Genomic DNA, 12,906 nt, shown 5'->3' with positions numbered 1-12,906 from the left:
ACCTCCTCTCCAAAAGACTTCTGAAGCTTACCGAAAGTTGTCGTCGCGTTTTCACCCAATTTAACGCAAAAATAAATGGCATACCGTTGCACAATATTATGCGGTTCCATTTCCGTGACGAGAAACACAAACACGTGTTAGCTTATTACAGCACAACTCACGACTGAGCAGTTGCATCGATGTGCTGCTTAGACTAGAAGCAGCTTATAGACCAAGGTCAAAGATATTGTACGCACGCAAGCCTGCCGGTTTACCACATCTTGCAAAGAAAATCAGTCTCATTACTTTATTGTCGCACCTCGTATGCGTATTCTAACTTATGTACTTAGATGATTACTACTCATATTATCCTATTATCATATTATTCCTAGTGACGGTTTACTCCCTAAAATTATGATAGAACATAAAATATTCTGATGTAGATATCAGGGTCAAATTACACAAGTAGAAGCTAAGTGAGCACTTACTATATACCTACATGTTTAATTTGACATTGATAGCTACATCGGAATGTTTTATGATCCGAAGATTGGAGTAGCCCAAACCGGTAATAGCGGAGTGTGAAAGTTTGTGTGATCAAGACAGACCTGTAAAATAAAGTGCCACAATAAATTCACGGACTCATTTGCAGACTTAATGTCTTAAGTTGATGAATTATGATACAAGACGTTAATGGGTGAAAATATCCAAAATACATTAAGATGCTGCTTTATTTGTCCGGAAACTGGAAATTACGGAAAGAGCACAAATTGATAACCTTGAGTGTCAAAGAAGCAGAATAGTACGATTCTTTCATTTCAAATTTTCATTTTGATTTGCAGCCAAACATTTACAGCGTTCATCTTTATTAACTGACTCGTTTCAGCTGATTTTTAGGCTTTGCTATTATTCTGTTTCTTCTGAATGTATAGGTATAGTAATTAAACCTTATAAACAATGACCAACCACAAACACATAAAAGCTTTAGTTAAAAGTGGAAATACGTTTAAGTTGGGAAATACTAGTTGTGGAATCTTTAAATGATTATTTTTAAATTTTGTGAATAATTACATTTCGTACACAGTCACAGCATATTACGAATGTAGCTTTCCAGAACGCAGTTTGGCACACGTGGACTTAATATGCATCTGTGCAGTGCACCGATAATTATGTGATAAGTACCACTCAGGTTTCTAGCGTGCCAGTCGCAATGGCAGTGCTTCGTTTCACGTTTTTTTCTAACTGGAGAAGACATTTTCATAGGTCTATTTAAAGATTCTTTGGGAAACGTTATCATTAGCGTGTTTCGGTACGAGCAGTTTCAGTTGGGGTCGTTATAACACCGTAGGCTCAAATGAGTTGCTGAGGCTGTTCTAGCCACCTGAATCGCGGCGGTTTCGCCTGCCCGCAGTACGAGCTGCAGCTGCGCGCCACAGACGCGACGGGCGGGTTGCCCGACGGGCAGGGGCAGGCGCGGCTGGTGGTGCGCGTGGCGGACGCCAACGACGTGCCGCCAGCGTTCCGCAGCGCCGTCTACCACGCCGAGCTGCAGGAGGAGGAGGACCCCGCCAGGCTGCCCATCAGGATTCTCACGGTCAGTCGCTGCAGCTGCCTCTGCTTTTGCTTCTGCTTCTCTGCGTACCCGGGATCTCTGCATCCTACTTATCGGGCGACTCCTCCACCTCCGTTTACTTCTACCTTTGAATCTACACAGCTGGAGACTAAAACTGCAACTAATTTTAACTTTTGTGTATGTTCAAGACAGTAGGAAGAAAATATTTGATCAGGGGAACATCCGCAACCGAGGAACATATTAATGGAATAAAATATCCGTCTCAGTTGCCAATAATTTCTTATTTATTGCAAGACCGGTTTCCAAGCCCAAAGCTTCATCTTCAGGTGCCATCAGATAATTACGACGATGGGAGGTCACAGCCATGTCAAATAAGAGCGTAGCTCCAGCAACTGTGCTGTCAACGGGGGGGGGGGGGGGGGCTGGAGATGGAAACTTGGCAGCCGAAGTGGATTTTTTAATTTGGTACACAGAACTTGCGGTGGTATAAGCTGCCTGTTCCATTAGGGGTTGGAATTATGTTGCTGTGTCGCGCTACCTCGTGCAGATACCTTAACTTACGAAATCCAGCGGACCGCGATCTGCTTTTCACGCTCAAGCTCATCTGACTCCAACTACATTTTCACTTCTGCGTCCTGCCACCCTGCATACAAGTGCTACAACATCAAGTATTAAAAGCTACTGAAACGATCAAGATCGCCACACGGTTCTGAAACCACAAAAAGTGTTAGGATGAGACTGTATTTCAATACAGTAGTCACGCGCAACTACAGCACGCCACATTTGATTTTAAGAAGCTCTAATCAAATCTTACACTGGTTATTTACGTTAAAAAGTCTAGGACACAAACTGTTCCTGGATAGGGGAAACCAACGCCAATGAAGCAAGGTAATGATACACACCTCACCAATGTTGTACACTAGTACACTCAAATCCATCCGCCAACTCAGGAGGGTTGATGAAGAAGTCTTGTGCTCCTGACCGGCTCGTATAACAAACTTTGGGCCAGCTGTCAGGGCCCCTACCTCCCTCCACACGCTGCTTTAGATTTTAACATCGTTTTATAATAACTGCGGTTGTGACAAACTAATTAATCTTACCAGATGACTTGGTTGAAATACAGACCCTCTTTCCCTAGATGTCTCGAACACACGAAATAATTTGTATAATAAATAGGTCATACACAATTTTGAAAGACTGTGATTCGTTGACTGAATTTTCTGGCGGACCCCAGTATTTTTTAGGCACTCAAGACTGGATACACTGTTACCTCGAGCAAACCAGCCATTCAACGTCTTTTTAGCTTTTCGTTAGCCCGTTAGCTAAATGTTCCATAATGTAGCCGAACTCACCCTTCCACAAAGGGCTGTTGTGTCTCTTCAAACACCCAACCAGCGTGGTGAGCCACTTTGCACTCTAGTATCCACCCTCACTCCAATTTTCATCACAACCATAGGATTTGACAGTAAACTTGCTATCTCTATTTATTTGCTTCTAACCTCCCCCTCACTTCTTGGCCTAAGTGACAGTGAAAAATTAAACCGCGTGCACCTAACGGAAATTTGGTAAAAGCAATCATCACCGAAGTTAATTTTTCGGTAAAGAGGGAGGAAAGGTGTACATCTAAATGAAAGAAAAAATGCAAAAGAAATTGGTGAAAATTAATTTTGAAAAGGGGTAAAGTTAATAAGTAAAGTAAATGTGCAGTCGTTACGTTAACAATTAACTGGTGATAATTAGATATTTGAGATTTGGGGAAAATTACGGTCGTCAGTCCTATGGACAACTACTATAATACCTGAAAAAGAGAGGTTATTGCACATATAATTAGCACTAAAAGCGTGGCAACTGAAGGTTGACACGTGTTGTGTGAAAACTGAATGTTTCTCAGAAGTAATAAATTTCGCTACACTCTGACTTAATTTAGCAAAAGAATTAATAAAACTGGAAAATTAAAAGTTAATTTAGTGGCTGAAATTAATAGTGAACTTTGTTTCTGAATCACTACGAAATTCAATTAAATAAGGTTAGTCTTGGGCCACCTCAACAATCATTTCAAAAACTACTTGAATCTACGCAATTTAGAAATAAGAGATTTAACTTTGAACTTGAATTAAATGATTCTGAACAATTAACAATAGTAAAATTTAGTACGTACCAAGCTGAGCTGCAGTCACAGGTAAGCTAAAATATGGTATCAAAACTCGCACTCGTAATCTAAATATTGTAGCCAGCTATGAATACTTTAATGCTGGCGTTTGAATTTCAACGACACTGAGGTTCATTCCGGAAAAGGAAGGGACCCTGCTTGGTAATTTAATTGGGACAATGAGCAACAAAGGTTCATGCTAAGTTGCTGTAATTATGTGAGGCAAATGGAGCAATTTTAAAAGTTGAGGTCTGCCATACAGTTCTAAAACTTTACGTGCTTCCAGCCTTCCTTGTTGGTTGATTAAAGTCGTCGGTCGAGTAGGTGGCAACAGTCACTCATTGTCGGCCGTCGCTGTTGCAGAAGCTGGATGTTGGCGCGCCTTCTTTTCGACACTGTCACCAGGCGAAACGGGCTCTTGATGTGCACCACCTAATGCTTCCCGTCCGCGACACGTGTCAGAAACTATCATAGCAAGTCGAGCGTAATTACATGCTGCCAAACCCCGAAAGCGCGGCAACCCGCGGGAGCGTCACACAACACACCAGCTCCGCCGCCCTACTCCCGCCAGACTCTCCTCTGCCCGCGCTCCATGCGGCAGAGTCAACACTACCAGAGGTCCTAAACACTTTGGTTCTCCACACGACCTATCGATGTAATCGCTCGATACCATAGTTTTCCCTAGGCCAGGCCCAGCGTAAAAATACAAATAATATTTACAAAAAAAAAACAATTATACATCGACATAAATGTATATATATATAGTAAATCAATTACAATATATAAAGACACAGAAATGTCTTATCTTCAGGTAGCAAAATAAGGCAAAAAATTTATAATACAATAGATGGAAATAGGAGGATATGCATTTATGGCTTTACATGCTCTGTTACATTACAAGCTACAGCTAAGCCATGATCAACTAGGCATCAAATAGAACTAAGATTACGTAACTCACACGGATATGCCATTTCATGGTGCTTCTCGTCTGCGACAGAGTTCATCTATCATAGTGGCTATCAAAAGTGCAGTATCTCGGCAACACATGACCAAATGCTTTCAAGGGATGAGGAATATGGAAGACGTATTGGTTAGGGCAACAGTGAAACACCTCCCGTCTCGAGCTAGGATATGACAGCACAGGTAACATGAGGTCTTCCTTCATCTTGTTTAAACATGATGTCACTGAAGCCTCGAAGACAGATCACAGTCTTAAGACGGCTGCTGTCCAAATTATCTGCTTTGTGAACTAGACTGACCTTGTTGTGTACTCACTGGCTCTCCATTCTTTCAAGCGAGGTGTAGGCCTGTATCACAGTGGCAACTGCGTTTACGACAGCATGAAGAATTGGAACTTGCCTGAGGAGACATCGTGGTGTCACTTCTATGCCTAGAGTTGTGGTTGCCAGCACCAGTGTATGTGCACCTCTTTCTGGTGCGACGTCAAGGGAGGAAGCAAGAGCAGTCGCCATGATGACATGGTGTGGTGCTGCAGAAGTTGTCGTAGTCGCACTATTCGATTGGATATTTGTTTTCCTCCAATGAATCCTATTCCCTGAGGCCTGAAGTAGCTATAAGCCTTCAGGCCTGAGTGAACAGTATCTCGGTCATCCCGGGCGCTAGTCGCTTGAGGCGGTTCGAGATCCTGCGTGACGTTAGATCTCAAATAACGCGAGCAGAAACATTGCAGAACGATGAACAGCGGTAGCGATAGGCCACCATTATATCGCTGTCAAATTCCGACACTTGCTGGCAACATTATCTCCAGCTTTTTTCTTTAAAAAAATCATCGGTCTTCTTTATTTCAAAATTCTGGCGGTTACAGCTGTTATCAATGTACCAGCGTTTCACATTTGCGATGACTTATCTCTCACTTACGTTAACCTGTGATCATACAATGTTAACCACTTAATTATATTATGTTAGCTAGACAAATTCAGTCCCTAAATTTCATATTTCCTTATCCTACATTAACTATTTTTTGGTGTTGTGAATTTTTTCCGTCAGTATATCAGGTTAGGGTTAATTTCAAAGAAATTAAATACAGCTCGAGATCAATCACGAATAGAAGATGAAAGACGAAATTTCGTTCAAACTCGGGAGTGAATAGGAACATAGTCAGAGGAAACTATTTTTAAATTTCCAACCTTTTGTTACAAAATTTTATACTAAATAAATAGCTGTGACCACAAACATTGTTAATTACAAAGGCTCTTACAGACGGGTAAAACACGCTCTCAGGCCTCGCATTATACCAGCAGCTGAGGTTGGTACAGGAAAATTCTAAACCAACAGACGAATGTACATGAAATAGCAAACATGATGATTTCACAAGCTCACAACCCACCTCGAGCTCGGGATTCCAACACAGCACCAATAACAACAATTAATAAAGTATTTTCAAAAATAGGAAGCGTTTAATACCTAACTTTAAATGAAATATACACGGCGTCAGCTAATGGTGCTGCACTATTACTCAGCAGTTAATTTACTTGAAAAGGCAACACATAGACACTAGCAATAATCGTCGAATAGCAAACAATTAGAGAAAGGTAGTTGTGATAAGCTAATGGGCCAACGACTGCAAACTTAACCTTGTTAAACAAGAGTGTATTTTCGATAAATTTGCCAGGCTTACGATAACTTAATAAAATAGAATTCACACGAAAGATCTAAAAGTAGCTTTAGAAAAATATGAAAATAAAACGCCTTTTTTGAAAAGCAACCACCATATTGACATATCTAATTGACATAAGGCTAATACAGCTGTATGGCGTTAGGAGCAGGGCAAAATACACTAAACAATCAAAACACAGACAACGAAGAAAGTTTTAAAGAGTTACAGGTGCTCACCCACATAATATCGAAACAAAGCTCAGTTCTCTTCATCCATATAGATTAAATTTCAATCAGCGCAAAACGCCTTCCCAGTGAGCCACCAACTAAAGCCGCTTAGCATGGATCGTATTCCGCTTGTAGCGAGTCACCAAATGCCGTCGCCCAGTACGAACTCGACCCGCTGCGACGAGGAACTTGCTCCAAGCCGAGTGCCGTATCCTCATGTGCGCAACCGTTCAATTGCTCGGCTTCGACTGCTGCGTACACCCTCTCGTGCCCGCTATAAGCTATGCTTCGACGAAGCACTGCAATCTGCTTGATGGTAAACCATCACATTCAATTGCCCGTCCATCCTAGTGTCCAATTGTTCCCTCTTTTCTCCTATAATCTTTGTCGCTGCACGCTCGGAGAGCGATACATCGCAGACCGGCAGCAACACTAGCCGCAATTAGCTACGGTCCGTCTCAATTCCTATTTTTATTCTCCCTTGCACAAGGTCGAGTAACAAGCTAGAGTATTCCCTGAATTACACATTTCATATTGTCCTCTGCCTTCACTATACCTATGGTTACTTCTCCTGCCTTAATTATTTCCTTCTTCTTTATATTTCGCTACTCTATAGAAGAATGGAAAACAAAATTGAGTATCTGTTAGATGACAATCAATGTGGCTTTAAGAAAGGTAAAGGGGCCAGAAAGGCAAATCTGACGTTGCGGTTGATAAAGGAAGCAAGACTAAAGAAAAATCACACATCCATAGGATTTTTATACCTGGAAAAAGCTTCTGACAAGTAAAATGGTGCAAAATGTTCGAAATTATGAGAGAAAGACGGGAAAAGATGGATATATACAATATGTACAAGAACGAAGAGAGAGAAATAATAGTGGAAGAATAAGAACGAAATCCAGAGATTAAATAGTATGTAAGACAGATATGTAGTCTTTCGCCGCTACTTTTTAATCTCCACGACGAAGAATCAGTGACGGAAACAAAAGAAAGGTTCAAAAGTGGAATTAAAATTCAAGGTGAAAGGATATCAGTTATAAGACTGGTTGACGACACTGCTATCCTCAGTGAAAGTGAAAAAGAATTACCGGATCTGCTGAATGGAATAAACAGTCTATAACAGTCATCAAACCAGTCTCTGGACTGAAGACTACAACAACAACATATTTCAGAAAAGTACACACTAATAGCATAACATTAATAGCATAACCTGAATGACTACAGAAGAAATGCTCAAGAACTCGCGTGATATTTGCAGGACAAGTACTCTGAAGTATTTTCGTGATATTATCGGACAAATAAAATAGAACGTGTTCAACCGTGTCGTGTCTGAATGAAAGAAAAGCACGATTTCCGTAATCGCAAATGGCTGCTCGCGGAACTACCGCGAAACATATGGCGCTCCATTAACAGTCTGCCAATAGTCTGTTCTGGCCACTAGTAAAACAGTAGATGTAGAAATGTGCAAAGAGTAATCTAAAAATTTAGATGAAGCACTTTCCGAATACATGTAAGTGAATTCGTTGCCAGAGGACCTGCCTCATTAAACTCAACAGTGATTTTTACAACATAGCTACAGGGAAAACCAACTCGTCGACTAAATTTATCCAAACATTGCTCATAACTATACCAATCCAGGCTGACTATTTGAAAGAGCAATTTTGGCAAATAAAAATATTATTGTCGACTATATCAACTTTAATATTTAAAAGATAATTCCCCATGAAGAGAGAATATACAAATCGATCGACACGATACTGAACGTTGAAGAAAGCGCAAACTTTTGTACAGAATTTCTAAACTCGTTGCAAGTAACGAGAATGCCATTACACTGCTTTCGACTTAAAACTAGATCTCCGATTGTACTACTCAGAAATTTCAACTGAAAACTATGTAATGGGACAAGGATGATTGTCAAACAGCAATCGAATAACATCATCTAAGCCGAACTTATGACTGGAAAGTACAAATAACACACACTACTTATCCCCAGAATACCTTTGATCTCTACTGAATTGCCAATCCTGTTTAAAAGAGTGCAATTTCCAATTAAATTAGCCTACAGTTTTACAGTTATCAAAGCGCACGGAGAAACTTCAAAATATTGCGACATCAAACTCAAAAACTCCTGCATTTCTCACAGTCAACTATACATAGCTTTCTCTCGAGTAGGAAATTCGAAAACATTTTGCATATATAACACCGATAACAAAATGAAAAATGTTTATAAACAGGTAGTGTAAAGAGCTAGAATATTTTTTCCATAAAATTCATCTCTTATACTTTAACAAGTACTGTAAACAGTTAGAATATGTTTTCAATCACTGAGTGCGAATAAATTTTACTTTCACCAACTTAGATACGGATAAATGACCATCGTAATAAAAGAAATCAGAGCTCGTACTGAAATATTTAAGTGATCGTTTTTCCCACGCGCTGTTAGAAATAGTCTAAATGTGGTTTGAAGAACCCTCTGCTAGGCACTCAAGTGTGAACTGGAGTGTACTTATGCTGATGAAGACCTGCAACGGACGTACTACACAAGCTACTGAGCTTACTCATTTTAAACTCTCGAGCGCACGTAGGCTTCTATTTGTAAGGAAAGCAGATTTTCTCCGCTCTTTAGTTAGGCCTGAAAACTGAGGAGCTCTAACGCCATAAAAGGAATCCCTCCGCCAGTGGTTAGCAGCAGCCCGCTGAGCAGAGGGCGCTGCCAGTTTCGGCCCTCCCCTTTATGCCTAATGAAATGCCTCGTAACAAACAATTCCCAAGCAGCGGAAATCCCGCCGCGTAATACAGGCTACGTTCCACCACCGCAAACGCGCCTGCTAATGCAGAAATAATTGAAATGAACGTCCAGTGCCCTACTGCGTTCCTGAATTCTCGAAATTCCAATAAATACGTAGTTGAAGTCTCGTGAATGCCACGAAAGATTATGCGGTCGCGTAACCAAACACGTTTTACTAAATTAGTATAATTAGGAATGCCGCCAGGAGTTTGTAGATGGATTTAGTACAATTATGAACGTTACGAATTTTAGTAAATGAGGAAATTACTAAGTAAAGAAGTAGATGAGTGTTGAAAACAAAAAAAGAGTCATATCATTGGTAACTAGGATATGACTGGTTTCTGTTTCCGTACTATCTGACACCTTTGACGATAAGTGGAACGGTCTACCCGACGGGAGGCCCTAGCCACAAGACATTTCATTTCATTTCACTATAGTCGCCCTCGAGAACGTAGACTGCAGAAGGTCGCCGCTGACCTTGCAGTGTTGCCGCATCAGGTGCCAGCTAGTTTGTCGCCACAGTTCGCTCTTTGCGTGTTTTGTTAACGCTTTAGTCCGTGGTCTCGTTTTGCTTTACATATACACTGACGGAAACAAACTGCAACACCGAAAAATAATGTAGAGTAATGGAATTACCGCTATACATTTATCTACGCTGAACATATGTGAGTGACTTTGTTTCCAATGGGTCCGCAGTTCGATATAAGTCGTGTAAAGACATTACGAATTAAGTCGAAAAAGCTGCTTCTTTTTTTTTTTTTTTTTTGAGATGTTTATTTAGTCACGACAAGCCTGTTTCAGCACTATTGCCATCATCAGGCGATCTGAAAGTAATGATTTTATTACATGCTATTTTCTAGGTCAGACGGTAGCGTACTTGTCATATATGAGATTGACTACCATACATTTATGGAATTCTTAACTTACCTATAACATCGCTGGTTAGTCACCTAAGCGTTTTTCTTGCGTCTTTTAAAGTTATTTTATGACGTAGCTTTCATAGGCTATATTTGTTGGAAATTATAGGCTGAATTTTATTTATTGTGTGTGACAATTTTTTGTTTGACGTTTAACCAACTATGTTATAAGTTTACATCAGAGCAGTTACCGATTTCTCTTAGTTACCGTGTTTACTTTTATCTGTGAATGTGTGACTGGTTTGGCTTAGTTTACGTCTTTGATTGTTTATCCTTTTTCATGATCAATGATTTGAATAAAGTTTTCTATATAGTGTTTATGTTTCAGATCTAATTGCTCGTTGAGTATTTGTTGTGGATATTTGTGTGCATGTGTGTAGATTTCGACCTCTTCCAGAATATTGAGTAAGCGACCTTTAGGTGTTATATGCAAAATTTGGATTACATTGCAAGATGACAGGTTAATGAAAGCGTGAGATGAGCCATTGCAAACGCGGAATCTCCTTCCGAACAGGCCGTGAAGACCCAACGGTACCTACCGGCCGCCGTGTCATCCTTTGCCCACGGGCGTCACCAGATGCGAATATGGAGGGGTATGTGGTCAGCACACCTCTCTCCCGGCCGTATGTCAGTTTCCGAGACCAGAGCCGCTACTTCTCAATCATGTAGCTCCTCAGTTTTGCCTCACAAGAGCTGAGTGCACCCCGCCTGCCAACAGCCCTCGGCAGACCTGATGGTTACCCATCCAAGTGCTAGCCCAGCCCGACAGCGCTTAACTTCGGTGATCTGAAAGGAACCGGTGTTACCACTATGATAAGGCCGTTGGCGCAAATGCGAAAGGCTGGTACATGGCTAACCGGCTTTATCCGCAGAATGTTGAATGCAAGCATGCAGACATGCCTGTTATATTTGGTCCGTTAATACAGGGATGGATAAGAGCCCAGATGGAAACCCAGTTCTAAGCACAGAAGGGAAAGCAGAAAGTGGAAGAAGTATATACAGGGCTATACAAGGACAATGTTCTTGAGCACGATATTATAGAAATGGAAGATAATGTAGATAAAGATGAAATAGGAGATATGATACTGCTTGAAGAGTTTGACAGAGCACTGAAAGACCTGAGTCGAAACAAGGCCTCGGGAGTAGACAACATTCCATTAGAAATACTGACAGCCTTGGGAGAGCCAGGCCTAACAAAACTCTACCATCTAGTGATCAAGATGTATGAGACAGGCGAAATACCCTAAAACTTCAAGAAGAATATAATAATTCCAATCCCAAAGAAAGCAGGTGTTGACAGATGTGAAAATTACAGAACTATTAGTTTAATAAGCCACGGCTGCAAAATATTAACACGAATTCTGTACAGACGAATGGAAAACGCCGACCTCGGGGAACATCAGTTTGGATTCCGCAGAAATATTGGAACACGTGAGGCAATACTGACATTACGATTTATTTTAGAAAATAGATTAAGGAAAGGCAAACCTACGTTTCTAGCATGTGCTGACATAGAGAAAGTTTTTGACAATGTTGACTGGAATACTCTCTTTCAAATTCTGAAGGTGGCAGGGGTAAAATACAGGGAGCGAAAGGCTATTTACAATCTGTACCGAAACCAGATGGCAGTTATAAGAATAGAGGGGCATGAAAGGCAGGAAACGGTTGGGAAGGGAGTGAGGCAGGGTTGTAGCCTATCCCCGATGTTATTCATCTGTATATTGAGCAAGCAGTAAAGGAAACAAAAGAAAAATTCGGAGTAGGAATTAAAATCCATGGAGCAGAAATAAAAACTTTAAGGTTCGCCGATGCCATTGTAATTCTGTCAGAGGCAGCAAAGGGCCTGGAAGAGTAGCTGAATGGAATGGACAGTGTCTTGAAAGGCGGTTATAAGATGAACATAAACAAAAGCAAAACGAGGATAATGGAATGTAGTCCAATTAAATCGGACTGGGAGATGAAGAACCTTGCACAGGATAGAGTAGCATGGAGAGCTGCATCAATCCAGTCTCTGGACTGAAGACCACAACAAGAATAACAATGCTGGTCAATGCTGGACTCTGGAGTTGCCGTCCGATCATGTCGTACATGGGCTCTACTGGCGATGGATCTAGCAGGCTAAGGCAACAAGTTGGCACTTTGTAGAGCATGCTGGGTTACAACTGCGGTATGTGGAGGAGCACTATTGTATTGAATAACACTCCCTAGAATGTCGTTCATGAATGGGAGCACAACTGCTTAAATCACCAGACTGGCGTATAAATTTGAAGTTAGCGTCCGTGGGATAACCACGAGATTGCTCCTGCTGTCATACGAAATCGCACCCCAGACCTTAACTCCAGGTGAAGGTCCAATGTATCTAACAACTGGTTTGTTACAGGCTCTCAACTGGCCTCCTTCCAACCAACGTACGACCACCACAGGCACAGAGGCAGAACCAGCTATCATCAGAAAAAAACAACAGATCTCTTTCGTGCCCTCCAGTGAGCTCTCGCCTGACACCACTGAAGTCGCAAATGGCGGTGGTTTTGGGGTCAGCGGAATGCAGTCTACAGAGGGTCTGGCTCGGAGCTGTCGTTGAAATCACTGATTCCTAACAGTGCGTTGTGGTGCCAACATCTGCTTAAATTGCTGCAGCAGATGCAGTACGATGCGC

At 41.3% G+C, this 12,906-nt stretch overlaps 1 protein-coding gene and 1 pseudogene across 1 annotated transcript in view; one reads left to right on the top strand and one right to left on the bottom strand.

Moving 5' to 3' along the window:
• Positions 1–12,906, top strand: part of LOC126355655 (putative neural-cadherin 2) — a 615,318-nt gene that overhangs the window by 589,730 nt on the left and 12,682 nt on the right. The window contains exon 5 of the mRNA XM_050006019.1: positions 1,391–1,573. Within this exon, the coding sequence (XP_049861976.1) occupies positions 1,391–1,573 (183 nt within the window). The remainder of the gene's footprint in view (positions 1–1,390; positions 1,574–12,906) is intronic.
• On the bottom strand, positions 10,960–11,077 carry LOC126357071 (5S ribosomal RNA; annotated as a pseudogene).

The sequence above is a fragment of the Schistocerca gregaria genome, chromosome 3, assembly GCF_023897955.1.
Source record: "Schistocerca gregaria isolate iqSchGreg1 chromosome 3, iqSchGreg1.2, whole genome shotgun sequence".
Classification (NCBI taxonomy): domain Eukaryota; kingdom Metazoa; phylum Arthropoda; class Insecta; order Orthoptera; family Acrididae; genus Schistocerca; species Schistocerca gregaria.
The sequence above is the reverse complement of the archived record's forward strand: the minus strand, read 5'-3'. Positions and strand labels throughout refer to the sequence as shown.